A 24,818-nucleotide genomic window follows, 5' to 3' on the forward strand; every position below is an offset into this window, starting at 1 on the left:
CAGTCAGAAGCCTCTGAAGTGAGCCTCCCTCATGCTGAGTGGTACCTTTTATTGCTAGTAAATTTACATGAAAATTATATTACATAAAGCCAATTTCTCTCTAGAGTGAAATATGTATTTACGTTGTAGCTGTGGAAAGAATTACAGCGTGTGTTTCTTTTGCAATTAGGAAACATAAGAAAATATTTGGAAGAAGAGCTAATATTACACATTTTCTAAAATCTCTAGATGGTGAACCAACAGTACAGATAAGTCTAAAGGGAGATAGTTATTCTAAGTATTTTCTGAACTGAGGGAGAAAATGCATTTTCCTTCTATAAATGCCCCGATTAGTCAAAATTTGGCTACCGACACAAATGTAACTGAAGTGGAGCATTTTCATCAGGAAAAGAACAAACCTGAAGACTGAAGCGATGACCCAAAGCCTGAAGGATGCAGTAGAGATTCCTGAAAACCTTACTTAGCATCGCCCTGCACTAGCCAGGTGCTCAGGAAACAGGAAGGGCTGCTCCCCAGACCTCAAGATGTTGAAGAAAGGCGAACGCTCACGAGAGGGCTTGGAGAGCCTGGGGCGTGGTGAGTCTAACTTCTGCCTGGGGAAATGAGGAGGGCTTCACGCAGAAGCCCTGCCCTGAGCTCAGCCTTGGAAACTTGGTAGGACTTTGACCAGGAAGCATGAGGAGGCAAGGATTTCTAGGCAAGGTGTAGCCTGAGGGAAAGTCAAGAGCGTGAAGCTGTCCAAGCGGGCAGTATCTTCATGAGAAGGCAGGGACGATACATACGAGCCGCCTTTTGTGAGAATCACACATGATTCTGTTTTCAGATCCTGTATTTTTAAAGGTCATTGCCAGGATCAGACATTTTCTTTATGTCTCAGGTTTGGTGGTGGTCATGGGAAGAGAAGAATTTATTCTCATGAAGAAGGGAATTGTTCTAATCACAGTTTCATAGGGAGGACTCCAGAGGGCTCTTGAGTACAAGTTGGCTAATGCTGTAGCAAAATCCAGAGCTCCTTGGTGGTAATTTTAATTTCCACAACATTAGTGGAAGTATTGGACCTATGTGCCTGATATGAGGAAATAGGTAACACAGCTAATTGGGTTGTTTTTTAGACTTTGGAAATCATCAGGAAAGGTATAAGCTGAGAGAAGACTGTGGACTGAGCCCCTGTCTCTTCTTTTTTCTTTTTCTTCTTGTTCTTTTTTTTTTTTTTTGCTCAGGAGGATTAGCCTTGAGCTAACATCTGTTCCCAATCCTCACCTTTTTTTCTGCTTGAGGAAGATTGTCCCTGAGCTAACATCCATGCCAGTCTTCCTTTACTTTATATGTGGGATGTCGCCTCACTGTGGCTTGGTGAGTGATGTGTAGGTCCATACCCAGGATCTGAACCTGTGATCCCCAGGTTGCCAAAGAGGAGTACGCGAACTTAACCACTACACTACTGGGCTGGCTGCTCCCCCCGCCTGCTTTTTTTTTTTTTTTTTTTTCCTTTTTTGAGGAAGATTAGTCCTGCACTAACATCTACCACCAATCCTCCTCTTTTTTGGCTGAGGAAGATTGGCCCTGAGCTGACATGCCCATCTCCCTTTACTTTATATATGAGACTCCTACCGTGGCATGGCTTGATGAGCAGTGTGTAGGTCTGTGCCCAGGATCCAGATAGGCAAACCCCAGGCCACCAAAGTGGACTGCACGAACTTAACCACTATGCCACTGGGCCTGGGCTGGCCCCGGGCTGGCCCCCCTTGTCTCTTCTTAAACTCCTTCTAACCTGATGTACTCTATTGACTTTGCCTTATGAGATGGTACCACAAATGAAAGAAAAAAGAGGTGGGGTGGTCTGGGCTCAGTTGGAGTTGGGTGTTTGTCATAAGCATTTGCAAGAATTTAGTGTACTTCTAGAACCCTCTTATGGGAAATGGTGTAATCCTGGCATTCATGTCACAGGAACATTAAGTTTAGGGAAATACCTCATTATTCGACTAATTGTTTTGGATTAGAATGTTGACTGCTGTTCCAGTTGACACATAAATCTTCTTGAGAAGTGAGTTTTTAAAGTATTTATAACTAGTGTGCATCCTTATATGTCCTGAATGTTAGAGTCCTATTTTGGGTTAAATATCGCAGTCCAAGAGGAGTGGGTAGAGGGGAGAGATGTGCTGTAGGGGTAGGTCTGTGTATCCCCAGCTCTTGTATCACAGGACCGTCCTTCTCCACAACCCTAGTGTCCACTGACGGGACCACAGCCGGCCAGTCATCTTCCCTTTCTCTCCAATTTGAATTAGGAGAGAAAGCAAGCCAGACCTATGAGATTGGGTAGATTTGGCTTCAGTGGCTCTGCTGCGATTTGTACAAGTGGAAGACGTTTTCAGTTCGGCAAGAGGAGGGAGAGAGAAGGTGCGAAAACCGGAGACCACAGAGACTGAGGAACAGAGATGAGAGGCCACGATATCTGAAGGACAGAGAGTAGCGTTTTCTAGAGATTCTGGGCGCCTCTCTCCTGTAGAGGTGTAGAAGCCCTACTCTCACGTAGAGGAACATATATTATTTCATCGTAAATTAATTTCGCATGCAATAGCTCCCCTTCTCCTTGAACTAGCATGGGTGGATTTCTGTTCTTTGCTACTAAACGCTCTCTGTGACCATGGCCAAGTAGACCCTGGGAGGCATACAAGACAAGTGTGAAATCTTGTCCTCTGACTACCAAAGTTCTCTGCCTTCATATGGCAAGAAAATGATCGACCACTCCTGTTTGTCCCCAGAACTGGTATCGTACCTCCTTCACTTGTCGATTTTAATGGCTCACTCACTGGCTGTCATTTAGATGTGACTTGGGTACTTTCATTCATATAGATGCATCTTAGTGCCATTCAGATCTCCCTGTCATCTTTCATGCCTGGAAGGGAGGTGGGCAGCCAGTTCCCGTCTCTCAAGGAGGTACCTGGGTTCTTGCCCCCATGTGTTTGTTCACTCATTCTTTCAACTAATAGTTTTGGCCTACAGTTTGCCGGGCCTCGTCCTAGGTGCTGGGGAAATAACAGTGAACAAGAGGCAGGTCCTCCTCTTCATGGGGCTCAGAACCTGATAAGAGTGAGAGAGATGAACCGACTCATAACATAACACATGACTTAGTTACGACCATAATGCGTTCTGTGGATGTTGGGGATCATGACCTTTTTGGGAGATGGTGGAAGGCTACCTGGTAAAAGCAGCCTTAAGTTGAGGTCTGAAGAAAGAGTAAGAATTGACCAGGAGAAAGGCATGCCATGGACTACATTGGAAGTTGAGCCTGGACCCATTCAGGTAGGGCCTTGTTTTTCCCAGGATCATGTAGATTAATTTAGAGGCCATAAGAAACTTGAGACTATTGTGTGCCTCGAGATGTCTAACGTGCAGTTACAGTATCCCTCTTCCCTGGGGAGATTGGTATTAGAGAGGATTGACGGTTAAGCTGAAGTTCCAAGGTCCCAAGCTAAAGGGGAAAACATATCCTTGATTCTTTGAGTGGAAGTAGTAACACAAGACTAGCGGCAATGGAAGGGTGTTCTCAGATTCGCTGGAGAACCATGCCAGCTTGTTACAACTTCCTGAAACCTTGGAGCTCTCGCCTTCTTTCCCTTCTTCCTCTACTCTTCCCTTCCTCTCTTTCCTCCCACCTTCCCCCCTCATCTTCCTCCCTACATTCCCCCTTCCTTTCACTTGCCACCTCTTTCCTTCTCCGTCTTCCATTCTCCCTTCTCTTCATCCATCCATCCATCCAACCAGCACATAGATGTTAGGCATTGCCTGTGAATAGAATCCTTTGATGAATAAGGTCCCATGGGCCCTTCCCATAAAGAATTCACTGTATGGTAGTGGATTAATTGACTGATTTAATCAGTAGGCCAGGCCTGGAGAGAGACATGCATGGAACTAAATAGAGTTTCCTTTTACATGTTTATTTGTATGATTAGTGGTTATGCACTATACAGTCTAACACTTACTTTCCTAAAAAGCGTATGCCAGAGTCGTGGGGAAGTGCGGAGAAGGAGTGGGAATGGATCCAGGCTAGTTCTTTCCGTCGCTGGAAAGCAATTTCACATGCAGGCATCTATGCAGGGTGGTTAGCTCTTTTATAAAGCACAGTGTGTTATATATCATTGTTCCAGCTCATATTTGAGCACCTTGAGGATTACACTGTAAGCAGTTTGCATGTAGGAATTATGTTCTTTCTTCTGTAAAATGGTGACTGCAGCGTCATTTACCCAGTGGAGATACAATAAATATTAATTACTGATGGCTTATCCCTTGACCTAGTTTTCCCTTTCAGATTAATGAAGCAAATTCCTGATAAATGCGTTTGTCTCTCCAGAGTTTCATTTGCCAAGGCTCAAATGCTATAAAGGATTTGCCTGGAGGCGTGAAGTTCTTGTCCAATTCCCCCCCCCCCCCTTCAAGTGCCCTTTGGAGATACGTTTCTTTCCTGAAAATAATTGGCACTAGTGAAATTAATTTTAGCTGGAAAAGAGAACTAGGTTGTTATATTCTTGTCTGCTACTTTGGGTAGATATTTGAGCTAACAGCAACACATTTTAAAAGAGAGTAGCAGGCTCTCAATATGGGACCTTTTAGGAGAGAAGTGTGGCTTCTTCGAGAGCTTTCTGGATCCTCCTGGTCCTCAAATAGTCCTTCCCCTCCATTTCCTCGGGACTTTCGCTCTCCTTTCATTGCTGGGGACCCTCTTGCCCCATGCCCTGTGCTAGTGCCCACCCCCGGTCATCCGCATTGCTGCTTCCATCCTAATGAAGGAAACACTCTCTGGACTCCCTTTATTCTTATTTGCTTATATTTTCTTTACTGGATATGGAAACTTCATTTTATTGAAAGTATTTGACATATAACAGTGTAAATTTAAGGTATATAACCTGCTAATTTGATACATTTATATATTGTAATTGCCATCGTAGCATACCTAGCACCTCTGTTACATTACATCGTTATGTTTTCTTTTTAGTGGTTGGAATAATTAAGTTCTAGTCTCTTAGCAAGTTTGGTGATTATGGTACAATACTGTTGTCTATATTCATTTTACTGTGCATTTGATCTCTATGGCTTAGTTACTACTTTTTGCTGGATATGGGAACTTCTTAACCTTTCTTTACCCCACATTATACAGGGACGTGTACAATGAGTTAAACAATGAAATATTGGCTTTTGGTTTTTGAATTTTTTTGCCTATGAAATTGGTTAACAGTAAAAGATGATTTTAGAGAGTGTTAAGAAGAGGTCAGCTCGCACACTGCTGAGGGAATACAAATTAATACAGTTTTTTTGGCAGCGAGCTGACAGTGTTTAGCAGAAGCCTTAAAATTAATGTTAAATACCCTTAAATCCAGCAATTCCTCTTCGAGGAGCTTATTTTAAGAAAATCATTACAAATTTATGCTAAGATTTAGCTACAGAGAAGTTTGTTGAATGTAATTTGTCACAGAGAAGGGAGTTAGACCTCAGCGTAATGTCCAGCAGCAGGGAAGTGAGCAATAAATTGTGGCACATTTATGAGTTGCAACGATCTGCAGTATTTTAAATAGTATTGTCAGAATTTACAGACATGGGATATGGAATAAAAAAGGTTACAAGCAATATTATGATGTGCAACCATTTTCATAACAAGTAAAAATACATATATATTCATAAAAATTGTATAAGTATGTATACCAAGATTTTAACATTTATTTTCTCTGTTTTTGGACGTGTTACGGGTATTTTTTCTTCTATTTGATTATTTGCTTTTCCTGTGATAGGTATTACTTTTGAACAACAACAATAAAAGGATGTGGTGATGGGCAGTGATTCGATTTTGGGTAGTGAACAGGGTGTATCTACACAGATGTCAAAATATAATGACGTGCACCTGAAATTTGTATGTTGTGAACCAATGTTACCTCAAAAATTAAATCAAAATTATTAAAATATTCAAATTAAAAAGAGTGGGGAGAAAATATTTTTAATGAGAACAGAGAGAGTCGCCTTGGTTGTGGGCATGGTACTGGAGTGGCCACCCTGTGTCCAGAGAGAGTGCTCCTTGATCTGAGTTCAGGATCCTGTTCAGGTCCGTGTCTGTGTGTCGGGGAGGCAGAGGGTGTAGGTAAATGGGCCTGTTGGCCTGTGGTGTTTTCTTTGAGAACAAGATGAGAGATTATTCCTTTTGTCTCTTGCACCCCTCATTACTATCATGTTAATATTCAGTACTGACACGCAGAATGAGAAAATAATTTTTAACCTTTGTGTAGGCATCTTCTGTTACATAATTCTCAAAGTACTTTCTCCCCCTCAGTTTTTCCTTCAGCAAAAATTACATGAGGGGCCGGCCCAGTGGTGCAGAGGTTAAGTTCGCGTGCTCTGCTTCAGTGGCCCTGGGGCCACTGGTTTGGATCCTGGGCGCGGACCTACCCACGTCTTGTCAAGCCATGCTGTGGCAGGCGTCCCACATGTGAAGTAGAGGAAGATGGGCACAGATGTTAGCTCAGGGCTAATCTTCCTCAGCAAAAAGAGGAGGATTGGTGGTGGATGTTAGCTCAGGGCTAATCTTCCTCAAAAAAAGAAAAAAAGAAAAAAAAAATTACATGAGAAGAAGTGATGGTGAGGGGCTGGCCCCGTGGCCGAGTGGTTAAGTTCATGCGCTCTGCTTCGGCAGCCCAGGGGTTCGCTGGTTCAGATCCTGGGTGCCGACATGGCACCGCTCATCAAGCCATGCTGAGGCAGCGTCCCACATGCCACAACTAGAAGGGCCCACAACTAAAATATACAACTATGTACTGGGGGGATTTGGGGAGAGAAAACAGAAAAAAAAAAAAAAGTGATGGTGAGACTGCATCAAAGGAGGTTTTGCTCTAAAGCCAGGGTCGACTTTGTTGGAGTTAAAAGCTCTTCCACAGTGCAGCCATTAAAATGAGATCTATGTTTGTTTATGTGGAAAGATGTCTATGAGGAGTGTGTTAGTTTTCTAGGGCTGTAGTGACAAAGGACCACAGACTGGGTGGCTTAACCGCAGACATTTATCATCTCACGGTGCTGGAGGCTAGAAATCCAAAAGCAAGACATCGGCAGGATTGGTCCCTCTGAGGACTGTGAGGGAGGAGCTGTCCCGGCTCGCTCTCCTCGGCTTAGAGATGGTCATCTTCTCCTCGTGGCTTCCCTCATCCTCCCTCTGTGTGTGTCGGGGTCCAAATTTCCCCTTTCTAGGAGGACCCCAGTCATGCTGGATTAAGGCCCACTCAATTACCTCTGTAAAGAGCCTGTCTCCAAAGAAGGTCCCATTTGAGCTACTGGGAGGGTAGGACGTCAACATGAATTTTGGGAGGACACAGTTCAATCCATAACCATGTACTTTCTCTCTATTTTAGAAAACCTTGTTATTATGAAAATTTTCAAACATGAAAACATTAGAGAGGACGACATTGAACCTTCATGTTGCCATTGGTAGCTTCAACACCCTCCCAAAGCCCATATCACTTCATCCTTACTCTCCTACCCCCATTGGATTATTTTGAAGTAAATCCCAGGCATCAGATTGATGTAATCAAAGTGATAAAAGGTTACAAAATTATATATAAGGGATGGTCCTTTTTAAGTAAAATAATATAACGTATGTGTGTATAGAGTCAGAATGATACGAGAATGTTAACAGTGCTTATTTTTTCCTAGGAAGTAGGATTACAGGTAGTTGTTCCTTCCTTCCCTATAACGTTTTTTACTGTCTGATATTGTTGGGATGGTGGTCGATGGAGTGAGGCAGCCGTTTGTAAGCAGAAAAACAAAAACAAAGTGTTTTCAGGTGATGAGAAAGGCTGGAGAGAGGGACAGTGGGAAAAACTTGCTGTGGCAGGAGATAATAGTTTGCTTTCAGAAAATGAGAAAGAAAGAGGAGGAAGCCCACAGGATCGTGTTTCAGAGTGTAGAGGACACTGAAGTGGAGTGTGAGGACTGCCACTACAGGTGAGCTGTGTGACCTCAGCAAGGGCACCTGGCCTCTCTGGACTGAGATTTGCTGCCTGCAAAATGAAAGAGATGGACTTGACAGAGCCGTAAGATTCATTTGGGTATGAATGCTATTATCTCATATTTCTTGAATGTCTCAGTATGGGTTTGCCTTTTAGGAGTTTGTAAAAATAAAATTTGCATTTCATGTTTGTGCACTGTGGAGTTGTTGTTGGGACTGGTGAGGAAAAGACTGTAGAAAAGCCAAAGGTGAAGGTATGACCGAAAGGAATCTATTTTTAAGAAATGGAGTAGACTCATTCCCACATCTTCAGAAAGTGTTTTTTGAGTGTGTGTGCGCATGTGCAAAATTCGGAATTTTGCCTTTGCTTTTTGCCCTTGACAGCATGACTCATTTATAAATAGCACTGACATGTCTTGATACCACTCAAATACTTGTATTTAAACTATGGAGGGACCATAACAGACTTTGGATGTCCAGTCTCTGGATTGGCCTTTCAACTGCTCTTTTCTGTCATTTTTATCCCCCTCATCTCATGTGATAAAGGCCAAGTGTCAAGATGTTGAACTTAAAAATGCCATTAGCCAATCCTGCCTCCCAGGAGTGGGAATGGACAGAGAAATCTGGAGTCGTAACTTAAGTCGTTTAAATGGTCAGCCTCGGTAATGGCACCGTGAAGTCCAAAGCCCAGTGGTATGAATCCAGAGAGTAGGTAAAAACCTAGAAATGATGAATGCTTCTCTCCTGTCAGCTTTCTAAAAGGGAGATTAGATTCTATTACCAAAAAGATTTATGGATGGTGCTCAGCAGCCTTCCATCTGGCCAGTTAGATCTGCTGATGAAGCAGTCTTCGACTTGGAAGGAGGCGTAGGATGTCTGCACTTAGGTACCTTTGAAAAGAAAGCAGACTCATATGCCTCAAGGCATAAAAATGACTTCAGACCTGAGACGCCCTTCCCCGACCCAGACCTGAGGGCAACGGGGATCCCACCAAAACAAGCAGCCTCTTGGGAAGGCTGGAGACTCCCTTCTCCCACCTTGAGGCGCAAGTCTCCCTGGGCTGGGGAAGCTCCTTCTGTCCTTTGAGTCAGCACCAGCAGGGACCAGTGGAGGGGCCCCCAAGGTGAGAGAGAAAATCAAGTAGATCAAAATAGGACCACGAAGGCTCTGAGATTAGATTGTCATTGAAATGGGCCAGAAAAGTAGGCTAGGGCCTGTGTGCTCAACCTAAACATGTGGTTGCCTGCTTAAAAAAAAAAAAAAATCAAATTGGTCCTTGAATCTTCTAACATGGCAGCTAAAATGTTAAAATATCCAGGATAAAATGCAAAATTATTAGTCATACCAAGAACCAATAAAATCCCAACTTGAATGAGAAAAAATAATTATCCGATGCCAAAACCAAGATGAATCAGATGTTCGTTTTATTGGAGCAACCAGCCACGTTCAGTTGTTTATACCTGGTCTGACTGCTTTCATGCTACAGTGGTAGAGTTCACTAGTTGCTACAGAGACCCAATGGTTCAAAAACCCTTAAATATTTACTCTCTGGCCTTTTACAGATGTCTGCTGGCCCCTGCAGTAAGGTCATCAAAGACCTAGTGGTCAATTCTTTGGAGATCTTTCCATTTTCCATTTGGTTTATGTTATAGAGCCTTATGTTCCTTACATTGGTCTTTCTGTCTCTTCCTGTGTTTTCATTTTATTCTTTTCTGTAACCTCATCTATGTAGCCATCAGCCTCCCCTGATTGGAGACGGACCCCATTTCCTCCTGCTCATCTTTTTCCCTTACTGCTACTGTCAATTCTCTTAACCCTACTGAGAGGTGTGGAGTTAAAGATCTGTCCACTAGGTAGAGTTTTCTGTCTCCACACACCAGATCAGCCTTGAGAGATTTGAGAGTCCATAGGACGTTTAGGACTGGCCTACATGGGACTGCTTAGGAGGACAGAGGGCAGTGTCCCCAGGAGACCCAGGACCCTGTCTGAAGGAAACTCTTGATAATCATTCTAGGTAGATGTTGTGCCAAGAGGTGGGGCACGAGATATAGCACAGGAAGTAGAGGAGGAAGGTTAAATGTCGGGTAGGAAAGTCAGCAGCGAGAAGAAGAAATCGTTCAGCTGTGAGGCCAGGACTTACTGTGTCCCAACATCAGAGATTTGGAGAAAGGCTTTGGCGATTGGAATGTCAGCCCTCCAAACATCAACAATGCAATCTGTTGATAAGACAAAGATGACTTCATCGTTCACCACTATAAGGGAGAGCACCGCCTCTCCCATCGGCAGTGCCTCAGAGAGGGGAGGGCAAGGGGAGAACCTACTGAGAATTAGAAGTTTGATTCATGATACAGAGACTTCATCAGGATCCTGTAAAGATCAAGATAGGACAGTTCGGGGGTGGTGGAAACAAGGCAAGGATTTTGAGGCAAAGCATTTAAAGAATTTTAGGGTGCAAACTGCCTTTTGATGGTTTTTGTTAAAGAGTTGATGGATGTTTCAGGAAGTTTCTGTAATGAGCTATCAAATCATTTCTGGGGTGGGAGTCTCCTGGAATATTAATGCTAATAAGGATAGTGGGATGTAAATCTTCTACATCAATGGAGATGGTAAGCTTTGTGTGTGTGTGAGTGTGTATGTGTGAGAATTTTGGTTCTAAAGATCCTTGAAGCGTGGCTTTTAAGCCTAGCTGAGGACTTTGCCCAGGTGGAAAAACGCCTAAGTTAGCCAAGGCCTGATCCCTGACACAGACTTAGAACAGACTCCAGAATTCCTCCAGGCTAAGGAGAACTGCCAAACCAAGGCCACCTTGAAGTTGGCGTCACATTCTTTCGTCTACTTCCAGGCAAGATGGATTGAGTTCCCGAAGACCCCGGGGACCCTGAGCCCAGGAGGCTCTGCCCACCAAGGCAAGCAGCCCTGGTTACTTTAGGACGAGAACTCTGTGCTCAGGAGGCGCTTGATGCTGATCCTTTGGTTATTATTGGATGAGTGACTGAGCTGGTATTTGCTGATGTCCGGCCTGTGAAGACTTTGACCTTTCAGGCGCTCCTCAAAACCTGCGCCAAAGTTTGCAGCTCAGAACAGTCTGAAACAGTGAAAGCAAACGACACCCCTGTCCCTTTGCTGTCCCCTTCATTCCCCTTCATTCTCTTTTTGGCTAGACCTAATCTTTTTTTTTTTTTTTTAAGATTTTTACTTTTTCCTTTTTCTCCCTAAAGCCCCCTGGTACATAGTTGTATATTTTTAGTTGTGGGTCCTTCTAGTTGTGGCATGTGGGATGCCACCTCAGCATGGCTTGATGAGTAGTGCCATGTCTGTGCCCAGGATCCAAACTGGCAAAACCCTGGGCCGCAGAAGCTAAGCGCATGAACCCAACCACTTGGCCACGGGGCCGGCCCCTCACCATCACTTTTTTTTTTTTTTGAGGAAGATTAGCCCTGAGCTAACATCTGCTGCCAATCCTCCTCTTTTTGCTGAGGAAGACTGGCCCTGAGCTAACATCCGTGCCCATCTTCCTCTGCTTTATATGTGGGACGCCTACCACAGCATGGCTTGATGAGTGGTGCCATGTCTGTACCCGGGATCCGAACCAGCGAACTCCAGGCTGCCAAAGTGGAATGTGTGCACTTAACCACTGTGCCACCGGGCTGGCCCCATGGCTAGACCTAATCTTGTTGAGCTGGATGTCTTTGGGTTTTGATCTTTGCATCTTGGTTTCAGTTTCACTGAAATAAAATAATAAAATAAAATATGCAGCCGCTGATTTTATTAGCATTAACTCCTATGATTTGATTTTGCAATGCGTATGCCATTGTTTGTGCTGTGAGAAATGGGCTGTCAAATTTTTTCCCTCTTTGTGAAGTTTGCTTATCTGTGAGGTGCAACTTGACCTATATTTAGTCAGTTTCACAGCCTCAGAGTTGACATTTTCAGGGTGTGGATCTCTGAAATTTCGTTTGGGGCCCCACTTTGCACCTGTGTTACAAGATGGTAAAGCCACTGATTGTGGAAGCCAAATGCCTGAAAGAAATGAAACTTGTGCATTCTTTTTTTTTTTTAAGACCCACAAATGATTAATGTTGATGTGCTTCAGAAGTGTTTAGAGCTCTGATTTGAAACTTAAGTAATTAAAGTAAGTGATTCAACGTTTTCAAAGGCTGGTAGTGAGCGGTAGGCGAGTCGGCTCATCGATGGTTGTGCTGTGCTGTTCTGTTGATGAGCCCGCAGGAACCTTGAAGGGAAGAGCGAGCCGCTTTAAGAATTTGCTGTTGGTATTCTCATTGCCTACAGCTCTTCAGTGCCACATTCATCTTCTCATATGTGCCCTTAATTAAAATTAGATATGGAAATAGCTAAAACTTGTTCTTCCAAAGTCTGATGAAGACTCTTCTTCATCACTGCCTCCTAGTCTTAGAAATGTTAGAGCAGTAATAACTGTGATGTACAGCTCTGAGGCTGGGAATCCTGCATTTCTTTTAGGGCTCATTCAGTTTCTTTTGGAGCCTGATGAAGCTAATGTAAGGTGAAGATTGGCATTGATTGTGTCATTAAAGACAACAGTTCTGTTTCACATCCCATGGAAAAAGGGGAGAAAATAAATCTTTAGGAGGTGTCTACTGTGTGTCAAGCACTGTGCTAGGCTCGGTTTATTTTTAGTGCTCAGTTTACCAAGAAAGATGTTGAAATCCATCAAGGGCCTGGTTAGCAATGTGTCTCTAGCACAGGGTTACTCAAGGGGGCGCTCTTGGCATTTTGAGCAGGAAAGGTCTTGCATGGAGCTGTGCCCTGACTTATGGGGCCTTTAGCACCCCATCCCCCCTCCCACTCAGTGGCAGTACTTCTCCAGTCATTGTAAGTGTCAAACCTATACCCCACTGCTGGTTCAGATGCCTCCTCTAGCAGGCCGTGCTGCCTCTGTTACTGGTGGTAGGCTTTCAAATACTGCTGAATGCTTTTTAGAGAGCAGATATGTGGATTCCATCTCTGGGCATGAGTAGAAGATTCTTTAAGTCAATTTTGTGTTTTTATTGCCTGAGATTTACATAATATCTTATGCTTGTGAAATTAGAAGTATTTTACCTATACTATATAATTGGAATACAGTTCTTTTCATTGATTAAAAACGAGTGTATTCCATATAGTTAATGGCTTGATTGTTCTTACCTTTTCTCTTAAGTGTTATGGCATCATCCTTAATAGCCAAGACATAATGTATTATATGTTTCTCATCATATTTTCTTCTTCCCTTTCAACACATAATTTTTCTAAGACAACATTTTATAATAGGAATTTACAGAAATGCTGACCACGACAAATAGCTTGAAATCTACTTCTCTGTAACCGTTAACAGTTCTACATATAGTTGACTGTCAAAGAATACATCAACATTTTATCTTGTTTGAAGTTAAATTTAACAACTTGGCAGTTTTTCTTGACAAACGTAAACTGATAATGGAGATGTTACCATTTACTAAATCTTCAGCCGTATTACACTAATTGAGTATAATGATTTCTGTAGACTGTGTCATAAATGGATTCTCCTGCACCTCAGTGAGAGAAGAGTGAAAGAGGGGATTCGTTCATTCATTCCACAGATATTTACTGTATTTGGGATACATCAGTGAACAGCACGGAATTAATGATCCCTACTTTCACACTAGCTCAAACGAACTTAATAAATAAGTAAATTACAAGTTAGGTTGGAATGTGGTGGAGAAAAATAAGTTGGTGAGGAGGATAGGAGGCCCAAGGGTTGCGCTGGAGATGCAATTTTAAATTATGTGGTTCAAGAAGCTTTCCTGAGAAGGTGACTTTTAAGGGAAGACCTGAAGGAGAAATGAATACCGATTGAGGTGCTATTTTAGGAGTTAGAATGACTAGGTATAAACTCTGAAATCTGCAGAAAGTAATTTGCATGGCCAAAGGATGGGTGTGCTCATGGAGGTGAGAGTGCTCCCAACCATGTCAGGGCAATATGTTTAGCATTGATTTTTTTAAAAAAAATCTTTTTGAGGTAATGACACCTATTTTGGTGAGTAGGATTGCAAGGGATGAGCCTTTTTTTAAAGCAAACAACTAGACAGAATGATAGAAAATAGCAGGTGTTTGTTTTCAATAGGAAAATAAGGCTGACCATAGAAAGAGTTCTGTGTCCAAGTCCCGTGGTCCTTACAGAATTAATGCTTCTCCCCAGCTGGTGACATCATGATGGTAACAAGGATCCTCTGAGGGTGACAGTGACAAAGCAGGAGATACTGCTCCAAATTAAGGATGGCTTTTGTGGGGGAGGCTTAGAGAACAGTGGTTGGGAGTCTGGAGACCAGGAGTTGGTTCCTGCATCTGATGCTGACCAGCCCTGGGACCTTGGACTGGTTGCTTTAGCTCCTCCTCTTTCAGAGCGACTGTTTCTTTGCTAGACCTGCCCTTGATGAACATCAGCTTGTTTAGTGAGAGAAGCTGTAAAACATGAAGGGGATGAATGTCTGTCGCAAGGTAACCACTAAAGTCCTTTTCTAGTTCTTGAGTTCCTTTCTCCTTGATTTGTCAGTTCAAAGATACAATTAGACTACTGCATATCTGTAGTTGATGAGTTGAAGCCAGGTCGCAAAATATGGTTATTTTGGGTTGTCATAGCTTCAGCCATGGAGTAGTGCTGGCTCTAGAATTCCTGGGTTTTCTCTCCCTCCTGGCATCTTACATGGTGTTAAGAAAGTCACATCGTATTTAGCATTTTTGGGGGTGGAATGGTTCAGTGCTGGCTTCACTGTGATCTCACTCATAAAATGCCGGCCCCAGATTTCACTTCTTGGACTTCAGAAAGACTGCCAAGGAGTTGGAGGAAAAGCAAGGAATTAACATTGCTCCGAGGCAAAGCCACGGTTCATCCACTGTCTCAGATTACCTTCCATACTCAAAGAACCTTACAGAGGGTCACATAGACTTCTACTTTTAATGTATTCACTATTGACTTAGCTTCAGAAGGTCTGAAAATAATGGACCCTTTCATCTCTAAAGTTCTAAAATTCTCTTGTGATCAGAGCAGTAGATGTGTACTTTTGGATAGATTCACCCAGATGGATTTCACCCAGGCCTGTGTTGTCAAAGGACTAACATGGCCCCCAACACCCTCTGAGCTGACTCTCAGTCACTTGTAGTCTGGGTGATGATGGTTTCTCTCTGCACCTTCCTCTAACTTTTATTCAGCCTTGTGGTTTAAGTGCTGGCTCCCAGGCCTGTTGAAAGGAGGACTTCCGCCTCTGACCTCCTTGCCGTCTTGCCATTTGACAGATGATGAACCAGGTGGAGGGACAGCAGAAGAACCTTGTGCACGCCATCGAGTCTCTGCCAGGTTCTGGCCCCCTCACTGCCTTGGACCAGGATCTGCTGCTCCTGAAAGCTACCTCTGCTGCCACCCTCAGCTGCCTTGGGGAGTGCCTCAGCTTGCTACAGCAGAGTGTGCACCACGTGAGCCAGCCCAGCCACAAGCCAGGGGCCTCAGGTGAGACGTCCCTGTGGGCTCCTCTGTGTTTGCAAATGAGTACCATCCAGGGTGTGTGTGTGTGTTGCTCCATTGCCTTCCGTCTTTAAATCCAGCCACCGTCCATCCATCCATCCATCCGTCTGTCCTTTTATCCAAATGTTTCTCCATTTAGCCATCTCTCCTTCCCTACCAAATTTGGGATATATTTGTCTTTTACCAATCAGAAATATAACATCCTATGAGACATTTAACTAACATGTTTACATGAATGCTATGGAACTCCTTTTAGACCTGCTGGCATCATGTTCTGTATCTCATTCCAACTATGACATTGCATTCGGTGTTGTATTTTTAAGATCCATTGCTTTGCAGCTTCTGGTCCATTATTTCTAATGTGCCTTTGGTGTCCATCCACTACATTTTCCCCAACGCCCTCTGATGATGGACACGCACATGGCCTCCTGCTTTCTGCCCCGCTCACTGCGATGCAGTCAGCATCCTCCTGCATGTCCCCTCAAGGACCTGTATGAGAATTTCTCTGGGATACGTACCAGAGGCATTTCTAGTTCTTTATCAAGAAACTAGAGATAAAAATACAGTTTGTTAAGATGCCTTAATCCCTTTGGAGGAGGGTTTAATCAATAAGCAGATATAAAGATATTAGTGCAGATTAAATGCCACGATAAAGGTGAAAATAGCTTGAGATTGGTCATGTTGTACGTAATTATAAAGTATTAGAATTAAGAGACTAGTGGAAGCCTCATTGAGCTTTGTGGCCCAGGGTTCACTTACTAAGGAAACGAGACAACTTAGGTGATGAAAAGTCAAGCTAGGTCATGAGTGATCGTCTCTATTTCATGCTTTCCTCCAGTCCCGTTGGCCCTCCAATTCACTAAGATTAGAAGGGATGGTAGCTTTCCAGAGTAGACCGTGTTTGGGTAATTTGGGTTTCTTTCTGTAACACCCCTCATCATTTACTGAGCTCTGATTCAACCAGTGGTTGGCCTTTGCTACACAGTTTCTGAAATCTTCACAAAGTAGATATTATGCCCATCATTTGGATGAGATGTTGAGGCTCAGAGCGGTTAAATGACTTGCCCAAGGTCACCCAGCTAAGTGGCAGAGCTGAGGCGAGAGACGGTCTCTTCCCACTGGGGCAGATCCCTTTCTCTTCTTGGGGTTCTTTGTTCAATATAGAACAGACCACCCAGTAGGCTCTGGGTCCCCCAACTTAGGGCCAGAGACACTGTCTTGCTCATATCATAATTGTCTCAGGGCAGATATTTATTTTGTTTTCTTTACTTTTTAAAAAAAATAATTTCATACTTCTAGAAAAGTTGCAAGAATAGTATGAAAAATTCTCATATAGCCGCCTCCAAACTCCCAAAATGATGACATTTGATGATGTTGCAGACATGACGTATCTTTACTCTTACATACTTCAGTGCATATTTCCTTAAAAAAAGGACACTGTCTTTTATAATGACAGTACAATGGTCAAAATCAGTAAATTAACATGAATACAATTCTATTCCCTAATCTACAGACCTTACTAAATTTTGCCAGTTTCCCTGTAAATGTCCTTTATAACAAAAGAAAAAAGAAATTTCTGGTGCAGGATCCAGTCTAGGAGCGGATGTGTGTGTTGGGGCACAGAGTGAGGGCGCCCACACCTGCCTTTCTCCCTTTCCTCTTCCTTCCTTCTCAACTTGGAACTCTGATGCTGAAGCCCCCATGAGACTCCTTGTCATTTCCTGATCTGGACTGAGCCTCAATGACCCCGAGGGGCGTGGGCACAAATTCAGAGCTAGACTGGAGGCTTTTCAAGGTCTCTGTGATCTCTCATACTGTACCATAACTCCTGGCCTCTTCAACCTAATGGGCTCATTCCAAGAATCTTTCACTGGTAAGTATAAGCTTGAACCATTTTCTTTTCTTTTTTTGTTTTTCTCCCCAAAGCCCCAGCACACGGTTGTATATCCTAGTTGTAGGTCCTTCTAGTTCTTCTATGTGAGATGCCGCCACTGCATCACTTGATGAGTGGTGTGTAGGTCCACTCCCAGGATCTGAACTGGCGAACTCTGGGTCACCGAAGCGGAGTGTGCGAACTTAACCACTCAGCCATGGGGCCAGCCCCTGAACCATTTTCTTGTTCCTAAAATCAGTCTGTTAAATGTTTCTTCAGAGCTGGTTTCTAGCAAATTTTCTGATTTTTTCCCCTAATTTTCATTGGGTCTCTGATGCTTTTAAGGACCTCGAGGGACAAAGCTTAAGGTGGGAATTGCAGAGGTGGTGACAGGCTGAAGTGGGAACTATTTGGGAGGAGGAGAGACCAAGCAGTGTCCCTGACATTATGCTGCGTGTGGTGCTGCCCCCTGCATGTCTTCCCTGCCGTTTGTCCGTTCTTCCTTCCTTTCAGCCATTCGTATCAAGGAATTTGACTGAAGGTTGGAGACTAGAGGGAGCATGAAGATCACAATGGTTATTTTATTTCCTTGTCTTCTTAACCTTTTTAGAAGTTATATTCCATATAACACAGCCCCTTAAGTTTTAAAATGTTCTGCATGTGTCTTTTAAATCTAGGTCACACAGTGGAGAAAAACATTAAATTACTTCCTGCATCCAAAACATCATAGTTGCCTGCAATTAAAACAGAATTCCAGAATCTCAAGCTAGTGGAATGAGAGAATATGGTGACCCCAGTAGTGTCACCACCTAATATGTTTGTTTAGAATCTTGGGGCCCTGGAGGTGATAGCAGCCATAGCAGCCTGACTCCCACTGATAAAAACATAACGGTTATCACTGAGGAGCACCAGGCGGGGTTGATGGAAATCAAAATCTCATTAAAGTGAAATTCTGTCAGGCTTTCCTTTAAATGTTCACCGGGCAGGGAGGCGCAGATTCCCCACAGCATACCAAACATCCCTGCGCATTGTTCCAGCTTCGAGTCTCTTTGCTTTCCAACCCTTGCATTGTTTTTTTCTTCTCCTTTTCCGAATCAAAAATTAATTTGTGGTCTTGTAGTGCTTCATCTTCTGTAGCATTTCATTGCATTTTCTGGGGAATATGTTGGCTTTGGAGCCTTTGTCTGCAAACGTTGCTGCTAATGCTCATTTCATTTCAAACATGCTGAGCAACTGGACTGAAATCCGAAAGTATTTTAGTATTCATCTGCCTCCCACCCATGCATTCAGCTTCTAGACCTGTCTCCAATGTTATCTCTAAGATAGAGTTGGCATGAAATGCTTCATTTAACTTCTGTTTATGGAGAGGTTTGTAATTACAATTAATAAAGTCGCTTGGCTTTTTGGTCAAGGCTTAGGCTATGCAGTTCTCTTCTGTTCCTGGTGGCTTACTAAATCTGCCTCCACAGCTTGATGGAGGTGAGTGAATGTTGGGGGCAGGGATAGGTGGGCATCTGTTTTCCCCCATCTAGGTGTGTGCCTCCCATTCTGTGCGGAAAGGCAGGCAGGACCACCTTCAGAACTGGAAAAGGCTGGGCTTTAAATGGATTACCAGTGTGGGAGAGAAACTGGACCTTTAAAGTGGTTTGAGGGTACAGTGTGCTCTGTTGTCTGTTCTTCTGGTTAGTTCCTTGCTTGCAGGCCTTGACCCAGGGAACGATATTAGAAGTCAGAGCAGACACCTGTAACCAGACATGCACATTCTAGTGCCAGGTAAGAGCTGGGTGCGAACAGAATGATCAGGGCAAGGCATGTTGGGAAAGAACACTGGAGTCAAAACTGCCAGAGCAGGTGACAGCAGGGCCTTGGGGAATTGCAGTGCAGGACACACATGCCCTTGGACAAAGATCAGGACGAAAGATCAAGAGGCATGTAATTGAAAGGAGGAGAACAAGAGCCAGATTTAACGTGCTTGCTTTACCTCGTCCTTCCAAAACCTTTTTCATTTTCTTATAAAAGATTTGTGGGGATCGTCAGTTAATAATCCAGTTACATTGGTCCTCCCGTTTTGGGTGTGCCAAAAAGAGTCAAATAGGTGAGACTATTATAAGGACTTCTTAGCTTTTTCGGCCAGTTGACTTCTCCCTTCTGCTGGGCTTCACTTTTTTCCAGTCATCTTTAGACTCCGAATGTTCATCTCTTTTCCACCACTCAGAGACGCCCTGCACTTTCTCCATCTCTTATACCTTCTGTCGTGACACCTACTACTTCTGGTGAAAATGTGCCCTACATAAGCCACCTTCCTTTATTTTGTGATTAAAAGCCAAGGTGGACATGTGATGATTCCTTCAGTAAACAGCATATTGGGAAAAGAAAAAAACTGGCGTTGTAGAATATTTCGGATGGTGGAGGTTTTTTTTTTTTAATGCAACTGTCTAAACAGAGTCTTTGAGTGGCAACTTCTCCCTAAAGAAGGCAGTTAGATTCTAACATCCCAGCTTTCTCTTGTAAATATGCCTTACGTTTTTCTCAAGTTTGTAAATGTCAATCTTACTCCATTTTGGAAAACCGTTTTAGGTTTACCGAACCTGGGGAGGCACAAATGCCTGTGTTATAGGAGGAGAGAGGGACCCTCCTGGTGCTGTCTCCTGTCACAGGCCTCTGGACAGAGTCCTCACAGCCTTGGCATGGGGACTGAGCCAAGGATGCATGAAGATGGTTCCACACTCAAACCGTTAAGTCCACAGTTAAATCTTTTATAGCTTTCTTTCTGCTTCTAGTTGGTTTGGGGAACCAAGACCCTGATGTTGATTTCCTTCTTCCCTCTCTTCTTGAATCTACTAAGGCATGTTGTGGAAGGAGCTACCAGGTGTGTAAAAGCCTGTTTTAAGGACTGCATTTGCATTTGGTGAACCCTGTGCATGACCCTTCGCCTTTCTGTTCTCTTCTGTTGTGGCATCTTTGGTGATCCCCTGCTCAGGAGCATTAGGGTAAACCAGAGAGTGAAAGGTACTTAATGTCCAGCTAGTTGATTATACTGTCAGGCAGCAGCCACCTGGTAATATTTTGATCTCGGTCTTCTTTTCATTTGTATTTCCCTGGTATGTTTTGACCCTCTTCCTGCTTTAGACCTTTCTGAGTCACTTTCCATAGGTGAGGCCTATTTTCTCAACTGTCAAATACCATCAATAGTAAAAACCACCATTATTAAAGCTTCCAATTAAACTATGACACGCCGTTGACTAGAAGATGAACTCTAATTTCAGAGATGTGAAAATAGGTGTCTTAGAATTAATGAAATAGGGTTTAGACTTGCCTTTTGTTTTATGACACAATCTTGAGAGTCTGTCTTTCATAGAGTAATGTAGTCCATTTGGTTTTTTTTTCTTTCAAATGGTGTTTGTTTTTCCGCTGGTCTCCTCTGTGCTTTTTGTGGTTACGTTTCCGTGCTGCTTTTCTTGTTTTCTCTCTATTTTGCTACATGGGTTGTATTTCCTTTACTCTTGTCTTCTCTGATGTTTTGGGAAAAAATATATTTATGAATTCTAGAAGTGGTTGCATTACATTTCTCATAAGCATTCTTGAGCCTATGTTTTTCTAATCATCAAAGTCAAGAATGATACACTACTTTTTGACCCTCTCCTTTAGTGATGAAGACTCAGCATACTTTAATTTCCTTGATCTTTTTGATATACTTACCAATTTTTTGTAATCTAATATGGGGGCTATTGTTGTTAGTAGTATTTTAATATTTAATTCTTAATGTGTGATACTGATTAAATCTCATTTATCTTGATTATGGAGGGTCTTGGTGCCTCTTTATATTTTGTACCCGAGGCTCCTGTCTCTTCTGCCTCACCCTCAGGCCTGCCCAGCTCTGTATTTAACTGGCTTCATTGCTCACCACTGGTCCTTTCATACATGATTTCTCCAGTCTTGAGTTCTTAGTTCTGCTGCTTTTCTTCATATATTAGTATACGTCCTCACATAGTTTCTCCCTCAGAAGGTAGAATATTTTCTGAGTGTCTTCAGTGCCGCTGAGAAGGCATAGGGTGTAGAGTTTAAGAGTCTGGGCTCTGGAGCCAGGCTGCCTGTGTTTTAATCTCGATTCTACCACTTATTAGCTCTTTGTGCCTCCGTTTCTTTGTCTGTCAAGTGGTCGTAATAGTAGAACCTACTTCATGGGTTGTCGTTAGAGTGAGGTAAGTGAGCACACATAAATTACATACGATAGTACTCGGCACCTAACAAGAGCTCAGTCAATGTTGACTCTTTAGGAGAGGAAAGATCGCTTGCCTGAGGATGAGCATTATCCCCTTTTATTTGCATTCTTCTCTTCATCTATTTGCCTGCTGGCATTTAGTGTTGTAGCAAAATTCAAGACTAGCTTGATTTTTTTTTTTTCCCTTTAAGGCAAGTCTAATTTTTCTGCCTAAATGATTGGAAAATTTTTCTCTTGATTTTTGTTATTCAAAAATGTTGGCAAACTTCAAGCTAGGCATTCATTATACTATTGTCTGTCTACTTTTGTATGTGTTTGAAATTTCAGTAATGAAAAGCCTAAGAAAGTATCGCTAAGCTGCGTCTCGATGTGAGTCTCTCCCATTGCTTTTACTGGAGTGTGGTGGCCTGTTTCAGCAGCGCCCACAGCTCTCTCGTCAGCTCAGGCTGGCTTTCTTTACTTCTGTCATTGTTGTTTCTTTCCATTGACCTGATCTCGATCCTTCAGGATCTCTTAGATCTGTGTGTGCATCTTCTCTGTTACCTCCTGTCTAGTTGTTGTCGTTTTTGCGCTCTTTGCAACTGCACACTGGTAGAACTTCCTTATCTTGACGTACTACTTATTTGACTTTCTACAGTGTTGAGTCTACTTTTTCTTCATTTCAGTGTTATTTTAATTCTAATGCTGATTTAGTTTCCTCATAATAATTCCTTAGTGCATCCGTCTCCTTTTTTTACCGCAGCCTGTTTTCTTCTTTTGGCTTTCTGGTTTTGTTCCTAGAGGCTGCTTTATCTTGTGTTCTGCTGAGGATACACTTTCCTGCTGTTTTCTCTGACATCTTACGTTAGAAATTTCAGAGACATATTCTTCCTCTAAGCCTTCTGAGGATACTGTTTCTTTTCCCAAGCTCTATGCAGTCCTTTTCATTTGCTCTATGTTAGAATTTTCCTCCTTCATCCTCAAACGAGACAAGTCTAGTCAAGACTCTAAAACCAGTGTTTGTTGATTAGAGCAGCTGGACTGATCTGAGTTGGGCTTTTCTCCTCTCCTCACTCTCTGGATCTTTGACACTCTGAAGTTGCAGAGTATACAGGAAACTACATTTCCCAGTGTGCTTTGTGACCGTCACTCTTCCTGTCCTGGTCTTTGTCTATCCCAGGATGCAGCACATCACTGCTCCACCACATTCTACTTCATGTTGTGTTATCTCCTGGGTTATCATCTCTGAATGATGGTAATATGGAGGGGAGGGAGGGATAGAGTTGACGTGTAGGAGTAATGGAGGGAACACTGTCCTGATTGCCTAGGTAAGCAGATCTCATTTTTAAGCTTGCTTTTTAAGCTTGCCTAATTACTCTAGAGGACATTTACTACTTATGTAATAAAATAAAATTTTTAAAAAGTAGTACCCCTGTGTTTATGAGACAGCTGCCCAGTATATAAGCTCTGAATCCAGAATTCAGAATCTGAGGAGTTGGTCAGTGGGACAAGTAAGCAGTGTCTGTCCACTTTTCTTATGGAAGATTCTGGTGTCTTGAACCCTGTGTTGGTATTCTTAGTCCAGCTCCATCTGCTGTATTATTTATGTTATAGGGGTTCCTCCCAAGTCTGGTCTCAGATTATCCTTCAGTCTTTGATTTTAGTGTTGTGAGTTTTCATCCTTTTTTAATGATGTCAAGGACTGATATATGAATGCCTTTTTTTTAGTTTTTATTTTTTGTGAGGAAGATTGTTGCTGAGCCTAACATCTGTGCCAATCTTTCTCTATTTTATGTAGAATGCCACCACAGCGTGGCTTGACAAGTGGTGCTATGTCCGACCCAGGGATCTGAACCTGTGACTGAAGCGGAGTGTGAGAACTTAACCACTGCGCCACTGGGCCAGCCCCATTTGGATGCCTTTCTGCCATTAAATAAAATTGTGGTACAATACACATAGCAAAAAATTTACCCTCCTAACCATTTTTAAATATACAGCTCAGTAGTGTTAGGAACATTCACATTGTTGTGTAACCAATCTCTAGAACTCTCTTCATCTTTCAAAACTGAAACTCTACACCCTTTAAACAATAACTCCCTGGGCCAGCCCAGTGGTGCAGTAGTTAGGTTCCCATGCTCCACTTCGGTGGCCCAGGGTTTGCAGGTTCAGATCCCTGGTGCGGACCTGGCACCACCCCTCAAGCCATGCTATGGCAGCATCCCATCCATAAAAAATAGAGGAGGATTGGCACAGATGTCAGCTCAGGGCCAATCTTCCTCACAAAAACAAACAAACAAAAACAATACCCCCCACCCCTCCATCCCCAGCACCTTGCAGCCACCATTCCCCTTTCTATCTCTCTTTTTGCCATTTCTTATTTTTTAACTTTTTGGACGTTGTGAAATGCACATTCTTCTTGAAATTTACTCTCTGAAAATCCTTTTTTTTTTTTTTTTTTGAGGAAGGTTAGCTGTGAGTTAGCATCTGCTGCCAATCTTCCTCTTTTTGCTGAGGAAGACTGGCCCTGAGCTAACATCCATGCCCATCTTCCTCTACTTTATATGTGGGACGCCTGCCACAGCATGGCCTGCCAAGTGGTGCCATGTCTGCACCCAGGATCCGAACCGGTGAACCCCGGGCCGCTGAAGCAGAACGTGTGCACTTAACCGCTGCACCACCGGGCCAGCCCCTCTCTGAAAATCTTAATGGTCATTCATTCATTTGGCATGTATTTATCGAGTGCACACTCTTTGCCAGATCATGTTCTAGGTTTTAGGGACACAGCCATGAGCAAGGACAATATTGTCCCTGCCTTCAAGGAGCTGACATTCTTGGGAGGGAGAAAAACAGACAAACGAGCAGAGCGGGTTCAGATAGTGCTGAGTGCTGTGAAGACAGGAAACTGACTGTTGGGGCAGGGAGTTGCCTCTGGGGTGCTGCTTTGGCCACAGAAGTCCCAGGGGGGCTTCTCTGAGCAAGTGATGTTTGAGCTCACACCTGGATTTACGCAGGAGGGACCCCCTCCACACCCCCCGCCCCACAGCCCCCACCGTAGAAAAACTAGAGGGATGGCAATCTGAGCAGAAGAAATAGCCTGCACAAAGGCTCTTGAGTGTAATGAACTTGACTCACTTAAGGAATGGCAAAAGGACCAGCGTGGCTTGAGCATAGTGAGCAGTGGGGAGAGAATGAAGTGAGCTTGAGCGGTCTTGGCAAACCAAGCAGTTAGATTGTGTTCCAGTGCAATGAG

General features: G+C 43.3%; 1 protein-coding gene across 5 annotated transcripts in view; it reads left to right on the forward strand.

Moving 5' to 3' along the window:
- The window catches only part of OSBPL10 (oxysterol binding protein like 10), a 291,181-nt gene that overhangs the window by 196,481 nt on the left and 69,882 nt on the right, over positions 1 to 24,818 (forward strand). For all 5 annotated transcript variants that reach the window (XM_044753886.2, XM_070492566.1, XM_014827171.3 and 2 more), the window contains one exon: positions 15,269 to 15,479. In XM_044753886.2, coding sequence (XP_044609821.1) covers positions 15,269 to 15,479 — 211 coding nt within the window. The remainder of the gene's footprint in view (positions 1 to 15,268; positions 15,480 to 24,818) is intronic.

Source organism: Equus asinus, chromosome 21 (genome assembly GCF_041296235.1).
Source record: "Equus asinus isolate D_3611 breed Donkey chromosome 21, EquAss-T2T_v2, whole genome shotgun sequence".
Classification (NCBI taxonomy): domain Eukaryota; kingdom Metazoa; phylum Chordata; class Mammalia; order Perissodactyla; family Equidae; genus Equus; species Equus asinus.